We start from the raw sequence: 19,682 nt of genomic DNA on the forward strand, positions 1-19,682 counted from the left end.
TTTTTCAGAATATTACAGTCACCTGAGGTGTTTGCAAAGCATGTTCATGCCAGCGTTCCATATCCAGAGATTCTGATTAAGTTGTCCTAAGACAGCAGAATTTTTTAAAGCTACCTAGATTATTCTAATGTATAGCTAGGATTAGAATCATTGCTTGAGAAAGATTCCACATTCACCTCTTTGCATATGTCTTAGATTTTCATTCCACTAAAATAAATTGAATAAATTTTATCCAAACCTAAAAATCATGGAATATGTATAACATGGGTATATTTTGAAAAAAGAAATATTATACTCAGCACATTAAATCTGCTTCAAACAGTTGACATATATGCAGGTAGTGCTCTCTTTGCACAGTAGTGAAAGTCTGTAAAACTGGCTGTGTAGCCTTACCTCTGCAAAATGTTCTTAATCAATGAGAAAAATTGCAATTTTGTGATCTTTAAATTTTTTTTGCCAGAATACTAAAAGTTTTATTACATTTATGGTTACAAATGTGTAGGAAAATGAAAATAGTAAAGCTAATAACTTAGCACATTGTAATGTAAAATAGTGTTAGAAACAGAATCAAAATTATTTGTTAAAGAGAATATTTATTGAGTAGTTACCTTATTAAAAATTATCTCATTAAAAAGATATGTATTGAGTTGTTTGAATATTGCTTGGCCTTTTTTTGGATTAATAATTTTGCCTTTTCTCATTTTAAAACTTAACCATTTGAGGTGAGGATCTTTTTCATTTGGATCAGATTCCAGCATTTTATCTTTTATATCTTTATTGTGAAATAGCTCTGAGAATTCCTTTAATGTGAAGTTTTTTTCTTTTTCTTTTTGTTTCCTACACATCACTTTCTCTGGTTGTTAGGGGCATACAGTGTTCATAATTAACACCCTTTAGAAATATTTACAACTTCATTGAGGTACAATTGACATACACTTGTACAAATGAATATAAATTATTGTGTACAATATAAGTTTTGACATATATATACTTTTGAAATCATCACCATAGTCAAGAGAATAAACATGCTGTGCACAATGACACACACCTGTAATCCCAGTGACTCAGAAGGCTGAGTCAGGAGGCTCACAAATATGAGACCAGCCTCGGCAACTTAAAAAATAAAAAGGTCTGGGGTTGTAGTTCAGTGGTAGAGTCCCCTTGGGTTCAATTCCCACCACTGTGGGGAGAAGAAGGGGGAGAGACAGACAAAACTCCTTAAGCCTAAAAATTTTGTTGTGACGCTTTGTTAATTCCTCCCTACTTCCTCATCTCCATCCTCTTCCTACTTAAGAAATCACTGATCTGTAGATTAATTTGGATATTCAGAATGTTGTATAAATGGAACATTTTTTGGATGGCCTCTTTCACTTAGCATAATTACTTTGAAATTTCTCCATGTGTTGCATTTATCAATTACTTTTTATAGCATAATTTGTTTTCTCCATTCGCTTGTTGATGGATACTAGAATTGTTTCCAGGTTTTAACTATTACAGCTGATATAAAAATTCTTGTACCAGTCTTTGTGTGGACATACACTTTCATTTTTCATGGGCTAATACTAGTAGTGAAATAAGAATATTTTAACACTTTTTAAGAAACTTAAAAAGTTTTCCAAAAACAGTTTATATTCTCACTGGCAGGCATGAGAGTACTCATTGCTCTACATCTTTACCCCCGCCCCTGCCTTCTTAGGGGGTTGTTTGAACATTATTTAGTATTGCATTTTAATTTATCTTGTGATTTTTTACTATATTTCTTCATTTATATGTAAAGTTTTGTGGGTGCTTTAGGAATTATAAAATACATACTTTTCATTGTCTACTTATCCTTTCACTGCTTTCTTTGGCATATAGAAACTTTGTTACCCTTTATCTGTCACCACTGTCTGTTGTGTTATATATCACATTTACAGATATAATAAACCACATCAGTCAATGTTATAATTTTTGTTTTAACCATCAAATATTGTAAGAAAAATATCAGTCTATTAACCTAGATAGTTAACATTTCTGTTGTTTCTTCATTGCTAATGTCCCAAGTTTCCTTCTTATACCGTTTCTTTTCTATCTGAAGATTGTAGCTGATCATTTTTTTAGAGTAGATTTAGTAGCTTCATGGTTTCTGAAAAGAAATCTGCAGTCATTCAAATCACTTTTTTTCTCTAGAAAATTTGTCATTTTTATCTGATTGCTTTAAAGAGCTTGTCTATAGCTTTTATAAGTCTGATTATAATGTGTCTGGGTATTGATTTCTTTGGGTTTATCATAAGATTTATTGTGTTTCTTAAATTTGTAGATTTTTCTCTGGCAAGTTGTATATTTTCAAACATTTTGTTTCTTTTTTCAGTATATTTTCTCCTATTTTTGGAATTCCAGTGACATAAACATGAGTCCTTCTAAATTGTTTCATTGGTTCCTGAGGTTCTGTTCTTCCCCACCCTCCCACTATTTTCCCCCCTGTGTTGTTAGGGATGGTATAATTTCAGTTCATCTATCTTCACTGACTCTTTCCTCTGTCAGCTTCATTTACTATTGAGTCCATTAAAGTGAAATAATTTTATATTGAGAAGTTCTAAGATTTCCATTTGGTTCTTGTATACTATATATTTGCTGAAACTTTTTATTTTAACATTTGCGTCAAGTGTGTTTACAATCTGTCATGCATGAATTTTGTTGTGACTCACTTAAAGAAGATAATTTCCCAAGATCATATCATCTCCTTTGTCTTCTATTGTCTTTTCCCATGCAAGTTTAAATTTTCATTGTGCTTCATGTGCAATTTTGCATTGCATCCTGGATATTTTGAATATTGTTATGAGATTCTGAGTCTTGTTTCAATCTTATTAAGATGTTTTAACAGGCAACTAGCAAGATGAAATTCAGTGTCAGTTCAGTGTTCAAAGCCTTTTCAGATCTGTGTGCCACTCAGTGGTCAGTCTGTGACCTAAATGCTAGTTAGTTGAGATTCCAAAATCTTTCATATGTTATTCAGTGTTAAATCCATGCATGTTCCATTTAGGCATGAGTCCAGGAGGTAACTGACAGTTTTATTTCCTGGGTTCCTTCCTCTCTGTGGTTTTGCTGATTGATGTTTTCCACCACTCTGGTACTGTCTTGTTTTGTCTTCCAGCTAGAAACTTGGGACTATACCACATAACTTCTGCTCTATGGTTCAAGGTTTGACTCAAGTGAAAAGACAGGTACAAAGCAATAGGTTTTGGTCCCACCGTCTTGGGATCAAACCTCTGATAAACAGGGAAAATTGACTTTATTTTAAAAAGCTTAATTGTTGAATTTAACACATTTGTTTTGTTTTTCTTCTATAAGAAACGCTTAAGAGAATTTTTTTAATCCTGTAATTTAAGCTTTTATTCACTAGATGTCCTCAGTAAAGTCTTAAGTTTTCAGAATTTTTTGTTCATGAAAAGTTGTTTCATTCTTTTTTTAAAAAAACTTTAAATAAACTGGTTAAAGTTGGGGATGATGATTCAAGTGAAAAAAACTTACCTGTAATTATTGATACTTTAAAATTTTATACAGTGTCTTAGATCTCTAATATAAGTATGTGATATGATAGATTTAAGCATTAGCTATGATTTTTGTATTCTATATCACCTTGGTGAAATACGGAATTTGTTTATGTGTAATTACTTTCTTATTGTTAATTTTCATCTTTCTTTTTTCTCCTTCTAATTTTTAAAGGGTTTTGGGACTGGAGTTAAACAAAGACAGAGATATTGAAAGAATCCATGGAAGTGGAGTTAACACCCTTGACATTGAACCTGTTGAAGGGAGATAGTAAGTTGATTATATGTACATTATCACTTTTCTAAATAAGATGCAGTAAAATCTTGCTTTTGCAGATTAATATGAAGAAGCTTCCTAAAAATAAGTAAAAATTCTAAATTGTAACATTTCTTCAATGGCATTATTAAATTTCAAATAAATACAGGTAAAGTGTTGCCAAATAGACATTTCAAAGTTATCTTAAATCAACAACCATTGAACTTCTTTCGATTCAGAGGGCTTTTAAGTGCTGGAATGTGTCTTTAGATATTGTTTTAAAACACAGTAAAACTGTATTTTGGAGAATTAAGTTTGAACAAACAGGCTTTATCACTTATAATCTTTGTGACCTTAAGCAGTTTACTAAACTTTCTAATTCTCATTTGCCTTAGCTATGCAATGGAAACAATAATACTTATCTAACAAGTTTGTTGTGTGGACCAATTAAAGTAATATATAATCAAAAGCAGTATCACATATACTTTTATTCTTTTCAATACATCACCATATAATAGCTGAAGTCCTTTGAAAAATCCAAATCTGAACATATTCTCCTGACAACTTACCATGACACAATCTTTCTCTTATACGAAAATTCAGGAGTTGGGAGTATAGGTCATTGATAGAAAGAGCAGAAACCTAAAATTCAATCTCCAGCACCAAAAAAGAAGGAAAAAAAAAGAGGCTAAAATACTTCCTGTGGTATATAATTAGACCATATATAAAAGTAAATAAAAATAGTTTGTTATGTTTAATATTTGCCCCATAATTTTTATTGTATAATGAAGTATTATTATTTATATTAAAATAATTTGGATAGGTTTCATAAACTTCTGTTTTTTTCTTCCAGCTTCTGCCATGGTTTCACCTCATAGTACATGAGAAACACATGCAAGGAACAGGATTCTCACTTTTACATGCGGTTAAATTTAAAACATAATCAGCAATAATTGTTTTCTTTTTCCTGGTTCTTTCAGGCTCACTATAACACTTCCTATTTAAGAACAGCTATGTGACACTAACTTATAAAATGTATACAGACATGGGAAGCAAGGGATAGCTGATTTCTTTTGGTTTGGGGTTCTAGTGGAAAGAATAAATATTCATTACTATTACTCCAGCCAGCCATTTGGCATCATGATTATTTGTATGACCTATGAAGTGTATGAAGCCAGTTGGCAGTGGGAAATATGAGAAATTCTAGATTATATGTACATGAAATATGGTTGGGAAATACAGGCTAAGGAATCTTTTCATAGAACTTAGAGAAAAGTTTGAAGACTTGCTACAGTGTTGTTCCCCTTTATTATATAATAAAAATCTATAACTGTTTTATTGTTTACTGAGATTTGCATTTTGTCTTAAATACTTTTGGTAGAAAAAGATAAATAAAAAGGATTTTTTTCTGAAATATTTTTTACTTGTTGATGTACCTCTATTTTTTATTTATTTATATGTGGTGCTGAGAATCGAACTCAGTGCCTCACACATGCCAGGCAAGTACTGTGCCACTGAGCCACAGCCCTATCCCCGAAAAGGATTTTTCTTAAGACAATGAATGTATATATAACTTGTCCAATATCTGTTAATATTTATCATCCACTATGAGCACTGTAGGGATAATCACTGAAAACCATAAAATACCAATAAATATTTTAAGGTGCTATTTAAAAAGACTATCCAAAAATTACATTTTGTTGGGTGCAGTGGCACACACCTGTAATCCCAGTGGCTCAGGAGGCTGAGACAGGAGGATCACAAGTTTAAAGCCAGCCTTAGCAATGCGAGGCACTTAGCACTCAGTGAGACCCTGTCTCTAAATAAAATACAAAATAGGACTGGGGATGTGGCTCAGTAGTGGAGTGCCCCTGAGTTCAATCCCTGGTACCCCCCCCCAAAAAAATCAAAAATTACATTTTAACAGCTTCATCTGCAGAAGATATATTTGCATATTACTCTTACATTTGCATATTACTCCATTATATAGCCTTTATATCAAAACCTGTTCATGAAGTATCCCCATAAACCCAAAATATGAATATGTGGGAACAAACACTGATAACTATAAGACTATATGGTTTCACCATTTGTGCTATGACTGACAATCAGTCAAAAGCTTAAATTTTATTTTATACCTTCTAAATTCTTCTAAATTGATTATATTCATCTAACAGTTAAGTAAATAATGTTAGTGCCATCAAATACTTCAATTATAAAGTCACTTAATGGTAATGGTTCAGTATTTTCATCCAAATAATAAAATCAAAGGAAAACTTCCAGACACCATTCTAACAAAAGTAAAACAACTGACATAAAAGCCATTTAAATTCAGTTAAGTTCAACTTTAAAAATAATTGTTTTACATTGATGATACATGATACACTTGCAATGCCATAGTTAAAAACTAAGTTTCACAAAGTTGAAATATTTCTGCTTCATACAGCAGAAATATTTTTGGAATTAGTTGTGGCACACATTGTGGTAACTCTGTAGTTGTTAAGTATACAAATTTTTCTTCATATATGCCATTAGAGTAAGTGAATCACTCAGTGTTTCTTAATAAAGTTAATAACATCAAATAGTTTTAAAGTTAAGCATGACACAATTTTCTGTCTTGCCATGCTGCACATAATCAATTAGATTTGAGAACTCTTTGAACCTTTGAGGAACTACTTTTAAACCTAATTATTCTACAAATTGTTGAATTATTTTTAAACAAGTCCATAAATCAGTGTATGCTGCTAGTTCATCAACTATTCATAACTGGTTTACAACAAGACACAAGGAGCTTATACCAGAATGTAAGTTTCCTACATCACTAAACAAACAGTTTAAAAGAGATAAGTTTTATTGTTATTTGTTTGTTTTTCTTTTTTTAGCAAGACCTTCTCAGTGAAGAAAGCTATATATTTGTTTTATGAGAGCATATTAAGTAGCACTGCTCTGTTTGTATTTTGTTCAAAATCAGATAATCTTTTAATCGACATATTCAGTGATAAAATGCCAAAAAACATTTATAATATTTGTATCAAAACCTGGTCATGAAGTATCCCTATAAATCCCAAAATGTGAATATGTGGGGGAAAAACCACTGGTAACTATACAAGACTGTGTGGTGTCAGCATTTATGCCATGGCTGGGTTGGGAGTCAGTAAAAAATAATGGGGCATGTTATAAGTCCAAATTAACCAGTGGGTAGGTTGAAAGCTTAGCAAGCCAATTCAATTACAGTGCTGAATCTGGGAGAGCATGGCATACATCATTTGTATGTAAATTGTGCGTAAATTCAGGGGATCCATAGTAAGATCAGAAGGAGGTAGAGCAGTCTGGGCTTTATAATTGCTCCAAAGAGCTAACAGGTCAAAAAACAGAACTCTCCAGAACAGAACCCTACACTGAGAAGTTTCTTCGAATAGAATCCAAATTGAACTGTACAGGGACAATAGAAATCCAGGGAAACGATGATCCAAATAAAATTTTTAAGTGAACAGAACCAAGAAGGCTCTGAAAATAACCTCTCATTTTTTAACATCTTACCAAAGGGGAGGGGGTAAAAGAGGATGATACAAAATTTAAACATTATTCTAAACCAAACTTCCATTCTAAAGGCTTAAGAAAATTAATTTTATAGAATGAACAAAAGAATAGCATTAAAATCAAGTTTCGTGCAAAATTATTTAAGAGCAAAGAGAATAAGTAGAGTAGTGCCATAACTGACAATGCCTGAAAAGTATTGTCATAACACAGACCATAATAATAAGTAAATATTTCAAAGCTGACCAAAAGTCATTTTAAAATCTATAATCTATGAGAGAATTACATCAATTAAAAAAACAGAAATGAGATGATCAAACTGAAGAAAAATTAGAAATAAAAGAATTTCAAAAATGAAGACGAAAGCATTGGAACACAAGCAAATGAATACATGAAAGAAAGGAGGAAAGGAGAAAAAATTTAAAAAGAAATGAAATAAGGAAAAGAATTTAAAAGGTATCTTCATATGAGAATGCAGGCCAAGAAGATCCAGCATACATATAAGTTCCCAGAGAAGAAAATCAAATCAAGAGAATAGAATAAATATTAAAACTAAAATTCAAGTAAGCTAATACCCCCAAAATACAAAAGCTGAATTTTCTCTCTGATATGTGGATGCTAACTGACAATAAGCGGGGTGGGGGTAGGGAAGAATATAAGTATTTTGGAATACATGAAGGGGAAAGGAGGGGGAATGGGAATTGGAAAGATAGAATGATTTGGACATTACTATATGAATACATGACCAATGTAATTCCACATCATGTACAACTAGAAGAATGGGAAATTATACTCTATAAACATGTCAAAATATAGTCTGCTGTCTTATATAAGAATAAATTTTTAAAAACCCTAAAATTCAAGAAAACTTATAAATAAGATGAAACTATATATAAAGGGGAAAGCTATAACTGGACTTTGACTTGGAATTTTATGCTAAAATAACAAGTTATTTTTATCTTAAGATGCTTAAGAAGTTTTTAATCTAGCAAAACTGATTTATAAGTACGAAAAGACGTTATTAATAAGGACATAGCACTTCTTTAGGAATCTGTCAGAGATGAAATCAGACAACCAGAATGACTAGTGGGGCAGCAACATAATGATTGATAATATTGATGAATAGCAAGACTTTATGTAAGCATATAAATTTGTGGATTTAGGTATTGGTTTGGTATCTAATATCATATCACAACAAAGATCAGTGACAGATAAAGATCATTTTCAATTCGTACCTAAATTCAGTCATCAAAATTTAGGCTAGAAATTGCAGGTAACTGATTCGGTTTATTCAATAAATTGCAAGAAAGGGCAAAAATAGATGAGAGAGAAGGTGAATTGGAGACCCATATTAAAGGTAAATATTTAATTTTTTTAAAAAAAGTAAAACTAGTATTCATGGGTATACTCTTGAGTGATAATATGCAGAAAAAAAGGCAACAAGTACTAGAATTCATCATAATGAGTTACTTTGGAAAGGAGAAAAAAGGATAGATTTGTGATTGGGAAAGATCTTTATTTTTTGGAAGTTTGAGAATAGTCTTTTGTGGTCTCCTGTTTTAGTTGGGTAATTTTATATTTTAATAATAATAGATAAAATTCAGAATGTCTAAGATTTTGCAATATTTAGATTTGCTTCCAAGGAGGCATAAAATAGAGAACTCCCTTGAAGAGAGTTTTATCTTGTTTTTTTTTTTTTTTTTTTTTTTTTTTTTTTAATGCCACACACATTTGTAGAGGCAGGAGGGTTGCAAGTTTAAGCAGCCTGAACAACTTAGTAAGACCCTGTCTCAAAATAAAAAATTAGAAGGGCTGGGGATGTACTCAGAGTGGAGTACCCTTGGGTTCAATTTCCAGTACTGGGAAAGAAAAAAAAAAAGGTACATGAAAAGATGTAAAAAGACATATTTCAGTATATAAAAGAAGAATCAAGAATATTCTCCATTTTGCAGAATTTTCTCTGAATTTACCATATTCTGCCTATTATTATTATCAAAATTGAAAATATTAAGCCTCAGGAAAGTTAATTAAAGGTAGCACAATTTCACATTCAAAGATGATTTCAGGCAGTGTTATAAAAGAAAACATAAGACTATACTGAAAAGTACCTAATTCAAAAAATATGTAAGTAGCACATTTTTAAGGACAGGTAAAGGCAAGAAACTGATTAAAGTATATGAAGTATCAAGAATAATATTTTAAAAGTTATTTTAAAAGCTAAATTCAATCAATATAAAGGGTTTTAGTGTATATGCTTATATATTACTTTTACTTTTTTAGAAATTGTTTTACAAAGCTTTTGAATAGAATAGTTTTTAGGTTCTGCCAATGTAATAAACCTGATTGAAAGAGGTAAATGTTTCCAGAAACATTTTGTCACTCTCTTTTACTCTCAAAAATAAGGCTCCAAGTTGTCTGCCCCCATTGACCTCTCATCTCATTCCACTCTCCCACACTTCTCCAGTGGCACATCCTTCTTTCAGTTTCTGAATGAGCCTGAATTGTTACTTTCATATACCTGTCTGGCTAACTCTAATTTCTTCTTTAGATGCCAGTTGAAAATTACAATCAGATGGTCTACAAACAGTCCTTGAATCCTCAAACTAGAATAAAAATAAGTTATTACCCTGTGTCTTACAACTAATAATTTATGTGAGGATGTCTATTACCTGTCCTACTACATTGTAACTCCATGAGGACAGGAACCATGCCTGTCTTATTTAATTGTATTAACAGGATGCCTTACATAGTTGCCCAGTTGAAGTTTAATGTATACATTCATAAGAGAAGGAAGGAAACTACCACTGAGCTATCTCCCCCAGTCCTTTTTTTTTTTTTTTTTTTTTTTTTTACTATGAAACAGGCTCTTACTAAATCACTAAAGCTGGCCTCAGATTTGCTATTTTTCTTTCTCACCCTCCTGAGTCATTGAAATTACAGGCATGCATCACCACACAGAACCCAAATTTCTTTTATAGTAGTTTCCAAAAAGGATGAGGATATAGCTCAGTTGTAAAGTAACCTTGATTTAATCCCTGTAATCCCCCTTCAAATAAAAAAGAAGAAAAGAAATTTAGTATTTAATCATTACATCAAATTTGTGATTTAGGTGAAATTCCCAGTGTTTTTACAAATGTTGAAAGACTTAGACAGGTGATTTAATGTACCCAAGCTCCTATAGCTAGAATTGGTAATAAATGGTCTATTTTGATACATTTTCATTTAGCACAGTTGTAATTAGGGCATTTGAAACAGCTTCATAATATTTTACTTTTTTTGTAAGAAATATCCTTTGCCATATTATTTCCGACATCTTTTCTTTTTTTTTGGAATCCTGAAGATAAATGTTAAATGATCACAAAATTGAATTTGTATTTATTTATTCTTTTACACATTTTAAGAAAATTAAGTTTATTGAAGTCTTGAGTTAGTAAGAATTAAATATGATCTTAATACATTTGAGTATTTGCAGATCAATTTTCAGAGATATACAGTTCTCCTAAATAAAAGAAATACATAAAATAATGAATTTTTTTGTTATCAGCATGTTATCAGGTGGTTCAGATGGTGTGATTGTACTTTATGACCTTGAGAACTCCAGCAGACAACTTTATTACACATGTAAAGCAGTATGTTCCATCGGCAGGTGTGTATTAAAAATCTGATACAAAAGTTTGTAAATAGTTGGGTATTTTTTGCACCAAATGTACAGCATGAAAATAGTAGTCATATGAATGGCTCAAGTAAATTGTTCAAATGACATATTTACGTGGATATCCCTTGATATGTTCTTAAAAATAACTGAAATTCAAATACAGACCTTTTTTTAAAACTTTTTTTTTTTTTTTTTTTGGTACTGGGAATTGAACTCGGGGGCACTCAACCACTAAGCCACATCCCCAACCATATTTTGTATTTTATTACACACAGGGTCTCACTCAGTTGCTCAGCGCCTCACCATTGCTGAGGCTGGCTTTGAACTCGGGATCCTCCTGTCTCAGCCTCCTGAGCTGCTGGGATTACAGGCATGTACCACCATGCCCAGCTTAAAAACATTTTGATTGTGTTTTTTTTTTCCCTCTACTTACAGAGCACATCTGAATAACTACAGTTTTTAGTGCCATTTAATGTAAGATTCAATTAGGAGTCTTTCAGCTAATTATAAACATAAAGTAGGCTTGTTTCAGCTGATACTAGTGAAATAAAAATATTAAGAACTAGATATAGGACTGAGGATGTAGCTCAGTGGTAGAGCACTTGCATAGCATGTGTGAGGCCCTGGGTCCAATTTCCAATACTGCAAAAATGAGAAGGAATTAAAAAAAAAAATGAAGAGCTAGACATAACAAATATGCATATACTCCCTCACCAAACATACAGAGACACCCATACACCATTCCTTTGTCTCTACTTAAAGATGCTTAACATATAAACATATTTCTATTTGTCATCTCTAGTGAAAATTATTTTTAAGAATCTAATAAACTTTTGTGGCTGTGTGGTAGTTTTTTCATAATAAGCATTTGATTTTGTCTCATAAAATTTATCTGAGCAGAACTTTGCATTAAAAGAAGGAATTGGTACTGAGAAAATGCTTCTGAGAGGACAAAGTTCAGATACATTAACATCAGCAACCCGTCTGTATTAAAGCTGTTTCAAACTACTATAGGCTCTGAAATTCATGTATGTTTATGAGACTGGCAGTTGTTTCTGTGTCTGGTGCTTCACTTTAGAAATACACGCTTAAATGACTCAAAAGTCATCTCTCTCAGGTTCAGATTATTTTGGGTTAGAGCTAATTACACTTCCCTGTCATTTTTACAAAGTTTCTGTGATAAATGAAATATTTTTTGAAAAGCATGTTGAAAACTGTAAAAACAACTGTAAGTGAAAAAGCAGTAAAAGAACAAGGTATCACCTCAAATACTCTGGAACTTGATTTTTTAGGAGGCACAGGCATAGGCAACATTTACACTCACTCCCACCCTCACACTTAAACATACATATCTAAATTCCAAAGTGTATGATGTTATATTACTTTGATTTATTTTTTATCTTTATCTTAACATTTTAACATTGTTATATAGCAAAATTGCATGAAATATAATATGCCATATAATGTTTTTCTGTGGACTATGATCTGATTTTTTGGTATGTAACAAAAGTAAATGCTTTGTAGGTCATTGTATTGTTTTATTATGACTTTATTCTTGGGTTCAAATCCTATGTTAAACATATGACTTTGAATTTGAGTATGGGCATATAATGAGCATCTTCACAAAATGAATTCATATTTCATCTTTACACTAGGAATGTTAACAATCTAATTATTAAAAAATGATTTAAATAAAACTCATCATATTTTATGTGGCTTAGACCATTTTCTGATATTATCTGTATGCTTAATATGTTTGTTTTTCAGCACTAAAAAGATTCCTTTATCAAAGTTTTTATTAAATGTGAATAACAAATCACATATAATAAGAGAATAATATGGTATTTTGTCTTATTTTAAAATTTACATTGAAAATATAAATTAGCTTTTATTTGTGATGTTATGTGTTATTATAGTAAAGATTTGTTTCATTTAAAACAGTTGGGCTGGGGATGTGGCTCAAGTGGTAGCGTGCTTGCCTGGCATGCATGCGGCCCGGGTTTGATCTTCGGAACCACAAACAAACAAAGATGTTGTGTCCGCCAAAAACTAAAAAATAAATATTAAAAATTCTCTCCCCCCCCCCAACTCTCTTAAAAAAAAAAAATCATACCAGAGGAACAAGTTAGTTTGGGTTTTGCTATATGTTGCCAACACTGACTCAATTCCACAGATATGATTAATGGCTAACTCTCCTGGGGATTTGTATTAGTAATTTGAGTTTTAGAATCTCAAGTAGACTTGATAAAACCCAGGACACATATCCTTGCCCTTGATGCCAACGGGGAGAAAACAGAAATCTGGAATCCTTTGCTTTCTGTAACAAAAGGCAAGACCTTGCTTTTCAACAAAACAAAGGGGTTCCCCCAAACAGGAAGAGTTTGAATGCTTAGAATTCATGGAAAAGGGTGCATATCTACTACCATTCACCTATTTGACTGCCCAACATCCATTTACATCTTTCTTCCCATACTTACCCTTTTTAAAAAGAAGTTCCACTCTAACCCAATGCACTGTTCACTATAAAACCAAAGAATCATTCTCTTCCACAAAGAGTTATGATCCTGAATGTATTTAGTGTCGTATCCAGCTCCAGCTCAAGGTAATATCTGATTTTCCACTATCTTTATATGGCCCTATATTAGTGTTATATATCCTATGGACTTGATTATATAGTTAACCTATGTAAAATAATGGAGGTAAAAGAAGCAAGGGGAAATTAGTTGAATATATAAGTATATATATAATAGAGAATATACGGAAATATGGGTAGATAGTACAGTCTTTGTATTTTTACAGCTGTTTTAAGGCCTGAGCTAGCATTTGTGACTTTGCTTTATGTTCTCTTTCCTTCAGTTGGCACCACAGATGTTCAGTATTGGGATGCAGACCTTCATCTTAGAAATCAGAGCCCGCAGTGGTTCTGTCTGCATGAGGTTGCAGTAGTCTTCTGTTAACTTTTGTTTTGTTGTAAGAAATTTTTCATGTATACAAAAGTAGCAAATAATATAATGAATTGTGTCCCATAACCCAGCTCAACAACTATCATTAGGAAGCAATCTACCCCATACCTGTCCACCCTTGGGATTATTTTGAAGTAAATCCTAGAAAACTTTTCATCTATTTGTTTTCATGTATCTTTGAAACACAAAGATTTTTATGTAAGCATAACCTCAGTCTCACTCAATAATTCCTGGTAGTAAATATTTAGTCAATGTTTAGATTTCCTTCATTGTCTCGTAAGTCTCTTTAACAGCCAGTTTGCTTGAATTAAGATTCAATAGGATAATACACATAGTGTGTTGATTACTAGTTCAGAGCATGGACTGACTTCTTCAGGCCAGCACTACCTACTGAATTGTTGCATAACATCAATAACTGAATCTTTGATGATGCTTCTATGGGTAATGTGTTACATAAGTTATTAGTGAATCCTGTGGCCATCCACTAATTGCAGTCTTTTTATCATAAAGTAAGTTCCTTAATAAGAAGCAATATTATGTGGGATACCATGCATGTGTATGAGGCATTCGATTCTAAAAATGGTAGTACTGATAGAAGGTAACTCGAGAAACGTAAATCCAAAACCAAAAGAGATCTCTTCTAGTAAGGACAAACCACTGCCTGTACCAAGATGGAAGAAGTCCAGTATAGCTAGCCGATCCCTCCAGACTGTACATAATACAACAATAGGAAGTTGCACATATTTTGAATGTTAGGAGGAGGCAGACCTCCATGTCATACCATGGAAGCTTGAATCTAGAGATGCCTGAACATTCTTCTTTCCTTCTGTTGTACAGGCATGTCACAGGCATATAGATGTGTAGCTGTAACAATTCATTTAATCTTACCTGAGACTGTTCCTTGTGGTTAATATAGTCTCAGTTTTGAAATTCATGTTATTTCTAAATGTTGATTACTGTTTTGTAGAAATCATCCTGATGTTCACAAGTACAGTGTGGAGACTGTTCAGTGGTATCCTCATGACACTGGAATGTTCACATCAAGCTCATTTGATAAAACTCTGAAAGTATGGGACACAAATACATTACAAGTAAGTGCAATGAAACCTCTCTGAAGATGCTCTGTAGATGAAGAATTTAATCCTAAACCATTTTCATGTGACCGTGTGCTAAGGGGTCTTGCATGTTCTATGTAAAAGCAGAGGAGTGGTTAAAGGGAGCTAGACTACTTGAATTTATCTCCTGGCTCTGCTGCTGACTAGCTGTATGACACTGGGCAAATGTCCAAACTTCTGTGTTTCTCCGTTTTCTCATCTGTAAATAGGAGTAATGATGGCACCTTATAGTATGAATTTAAGGATTCAATAAGCCAGTGTATGTAAAGTATCTAGAACAGTGCCTAGCATATGTAAATACTCAAAACCTGTTGGCTGTTATTTTTACTGTGTTCTTGTGATCTAAAGAAGAAAATTGGACTTTTTCAACTATCAATCTAAAAGCTTAAAAGAATTATTTATATTATAGCTTAGTAAAGGTAGATAGTGATAATCATTTCAGTGGTAAGCAAATTTAAATTTCTAGTGCTAATCTTCACTGAGTTCTAGACCCTTATTTCTCTACCTGTCTATAGAACTTTCTTTACTTAAATAGTGTCATCCCCTCAAACTTAACATGTTCCAAACTGAACATTATCTCTCACATCCATTTAATCATAAAATCTTGACAAGTCTTCCCTCAAACTCTCTCATACTTCACTGTACATCTATACTACTAAAAACTCCTTATTGGTTTCTTTGCCTTACTTTTCTTCCTTCATTAAAGCAGTAAGTTCTACCTCAGAAGTAATTTATTACAAAGCAGTTTCATCATGTCCCTGCGCAAGCCCTCTCCTGGTTGCCATTGTCTAAACTCAGCCTGGTATTCTGTTACCCATAACTTCATCCCTTGTTCCATCAACTCTAACTTCTACCGTTCTTCAAAATAAATAGTTTGCTACAGCTAAATTGACCGCCTCTGTCCACCAATCATATCTAGATTATGTAATATTCCCACTCTTAGTTTCTTCTCTATGCAGCTTTTTTCTTAATGTCACATTTCTTATTACAGTTATGGTGAACCAGGACTCAGGATGCCAGAGTTCTAGTCCTCTTCTGCTACTTATTAGATATGTTACTCTAAGTAAAGTCATTTAATTAATTAACAAAGGTCTTTTCCACTAAAAAATTAAGCGCTATAACATCAATCTATATGATGTCCAAGGTTCCTCTAGTTCTATCATGTAGTCAATGATTTCAGCTTCTGGAATCCATATTAATTATCTTCTATTTTAACTTTATAGCACTGTTTTCTGTATTCTTATTTCAAATATTATTGTACTATTTTGTATCATTTTCATACTCTTGTGTTTTTCTAGATTATTACTTCCACAAAGAAAGGATTGTTTTATATACTACTAATTCCAATGCTGTGTGTAACTATTGAATAAATAATTTAAGGATAACCAATGAACTAAGTAACCAACCCCATATCAATAACTAATAAACTGTGAAGTATAAACATTATTCTAATCTGAATAACAAATATTGTTTTATAAATGAATACAGACTGAAATACTTGTAATTACTCAAACTAAATAGTTGTTTTCTTTTTTGAATCTGTAATATTAGAAGAGAATACACCATTGATCATTTTGGATTTATTTATTTAGGTACCTAGGGTTGAACCAATTGGGTGCTTATCCACTGAGCCACATCCCCAGCCCTTTTTATTTTATTTTTTAAATTTTAAGACAGGATCTCGCTAAGTTGCTTAGGGCCTCACTGAGTTGCCGAGACTGGCTTTGAATTAGCAATCCTTCTGTTGCTGGGATTAGAGACATGTGCTACCATGCAAGACTGGATTCATTTTTATAAAAAATACATAGAATTGAAAATGAGAATATATTTTAAGGATTACATAAATGCCATGAACTTCCCCTTCTGACTAAAATGGAGTATGTTATAGCCAAAACAGCACCTCCATTGAGGAAAAACTAGATTTATGAGAGGGCTTTAGAAAAGCCCTGCTAAGAAATCTAGGACCTAGACAATAGATCCTAAAGAAAAAGAAAGCTTAATAGAAGTGAATTCATCTTTCTGCTGGGTTTTATTTTTGCCATTTACCATTTCTTAATGTGGGGCAAGACACTGAGAAGGTAGACATTTGATAGCTTTTAAGGGACAGAGAAGCCAGTGGAACTTCAATCAATTTCATAAGACTGGAGAGCCAGAAATTGGAGCAGAGAGCAGTCAACCAGATGTTGAGAGGTCTGTATCACATAAATAAGAGAGATACAGAGAAGTCAGCCTAATATTGGACACTGGTTTTTCCCCTTGAATCATTGCCTATCATGCTACAGAAAACCACAAAGAAATAAAGCTAAAAATAGCAATTTCCCCCACACACATGGTACTGAGGGAAGTATGAGGAGTTCTATAGAAACCCAGGCTCTTAGGGCAACTGGAGGGATGTACCCTGAGAATGGGTACAAATAGAAGATAAATGGTGCCTGTGGTAGGCAGAATAAAACTCCTTCCTCCCAAGATTCTATGGCATAATCTGCAGACCCTATTAAATATGTTAGGGAAATTAAGTTTGCTAATCACCTGACCATAAGATATGGAGATTTTTCTGGATTATCCTGATGGGTCCACTATAATTACAAGGATTTTAAAAAGTAGAATAGGGAGGCAGTGGAAGAGCATTAGAGTATGGAATAGTATGAGAAATATAAAATTGCTGACTTTGAAGATAGATGATGGAACCATAAGCCAAAGTTGAAAAGGGGTTCTCTCTTGGAGTTTCCATAAAGGAAGGCAGCATTGCCAGCACCTTGATTATAGTCCAGTGGGACCCATATGATACTTCTAGCCTGTAAGCAGATAATAAATTTTGTGTTTGTGCAAGCAACTGAGATTATGGTGATTCCTTACCTCAACAGTAGAAAATTAAAAATTTACACAGATGGCAAATCAGGTTGATAAATTAACTCAGTTCCCTGATTGAATTGAGATAATCTGTACCTCTCCTCCTACCAAAGGTAGATTGAACCTTCTCTAAAGATGTTAGCATTATATAGAGTCTTTCATTTTTCACACATAATTTTTGGCACCCAATCAGAAACTACCAAAAATCAGACAATAGAGACAGACTGACATCTCCAAGCCATGATACCTTTATCAATAAATTATTGTAAGCATTTTAAAAATAAGTAATACCAGTCCTATACTGAAGCTTGAAGGGGAAAAAGAAAACAACCTCAAGATGATAAAGGAGGGGGGTGGGGGGACAGAACATTTATTTGCAAACTCATTTTATGAAGTGAGCACATCCTTGATTTCAAAACTTCAGTGGATATCATATGGGAAATTGACTGATATGGCTTATAAATACACACACAAAAATCCTAAACAGACTGTTAGTAAATATACTCTAGCAACATACAAAATGAATAATATATCACAATTGAATGGTATTTATTTTAAGAAACAAAGTTGTTTTAGCATCCAAAAACTAATTAATGTAATTTACCATGTTATTAGAATGAAGGTAAAAAATTACATGATCATCTAAAAACATCCAAATATTTTAAAGTCTTAATGAATGAGGAAAAGGGACATCTTTTAATTTGATTTTAAAAAGAGAGAGAAACTTTTTAACAATGTAAGCAAATTTTTTTTTGTGCTAAAAATTTGAAAACTTTCCTATTGAATTATCATGTTATTATCTCTGTTCAGCATTGTACTGGAAGTCTTAGCCAGTTAAATAAGGCAAATAAAGGAAATAAAAGGCAAAAGAATCGATAAGGAGACATTGAAACTGTCATTCAAAGAAAATATGATTATGAACATAAAAAATGCAAAAGAATCTATAGCCAAACTATTAGAATTTGTATGGATAAATTTAGCTGAGTTGTTGGATATAAGATCAATTGTTTCTGAATTCCAGGCACAAACAATTATACAAAACTAATACCATTCACAATTACATAAAAAATCATTATATATCTACTAGTAGATTGAATAGAAATTTACAAGACCACTTCAACTCTACACAGAAAGTTATAAAATATTATTGAGAGACATTAAGACCCAAATAAATGGTAAACTATGCTACATTCAAGAATTAGAAAGTTAATAATTGTGAAGATACCAGTTCTACCCAAAGTGATCTTTAGAATCACTCATTCCAATCAAAATCTTGGAAATTGAGTAGCTAATTCTAATGTTTATATGAAAATGCAGAAATAAGGCTTTCTTTTAAAGAAATGAAGTTGGAAGAGCTCACGACCAGAACTCAGAATTAATAGGACAAAAAAAGGAACAAAAAAGCCTGCAAAAGCAATGAAAGGAATAGCCAAAGAGTAAAATTAACAGCTTATAAGCATATGACACCAGTGAAAGAGATTTATATATACATATATACTTCTTTTATTTTACGTGGTGCTGAGGATAGAACCCAGTGGCTCACATATGCTAGGAGAGCGCTATACCACTGAATCACAACCCTAGCCCAAGAGATTGTTTTAAAGACTGTGGAGTAGTCAGTCAACAAATTCAAATTTGTTGCAGACAAATTAGGTAAAATAAAATAAAGATATTGTGTCTACGTATAACCCATGATATTGGAAGAGTAGTGTGAATACAGTAATGAAACTTCTACTATTGAAAATAAGATTTCAGTGAATTGAGAAGTACATAAAA

The 19,682-nt window shown here is 32.4% G+C and overlaps 1 protein-coding gene across 9 annotated transcripts in view; it reads left to right on the forward strand.

Moving 5' to 3' along the window:
- Ercc8 (ERCC excision repair 8, CSA ubiquitin ligase complex subunit) overlaps positions 1–19,682 on the forward strand; it is a 49,539-nt gene that overhangs the window by 4,787 nt on the left and 25,070 nt on the right. For 2 of the 9 annotated variants that reach the window (XM_005319593.5, XM_040272090.2), the window contains exons 2-4: positions 3,706–3,801; positions 10,868–10,969; positions 14,909–15,032. In XM_005319593.5, coding sequence (XP_005319650.1) covers positions 3,706–3,801; positions 10,868–10,969; positions 14,909–15,032 — 322 coding nt within the window. Of the gene's footprint in view, positions 1–3,705; positions 3,802–10,867; positions 10,970–13,834; positions 13,949–14,908; positions 15,033–19,682 lie in introns of those variants that run through there. The other 7 variants (XM_078016156.1, XM_078016174.1, XM_078016159.1 and 4 more) reach the window with 5 other exon arrangements.

The sequence above is a fragment of the Ictidomys tridecemlineatus genome, chromosome 1, assembly GCF_052094955.1.
Source record: "Ictidomys tridecemlineatus isolate mIctTri1 chromosome 1, mIctTri1.hap1, whole genome shotgun sequence".
Lineage (NCBI taxonomy): Eukaryota > Metazoa > Chordata > Mammalia > Rodentia > Sciuridae > Ictidomys > Ictidomys tridecemlineatus.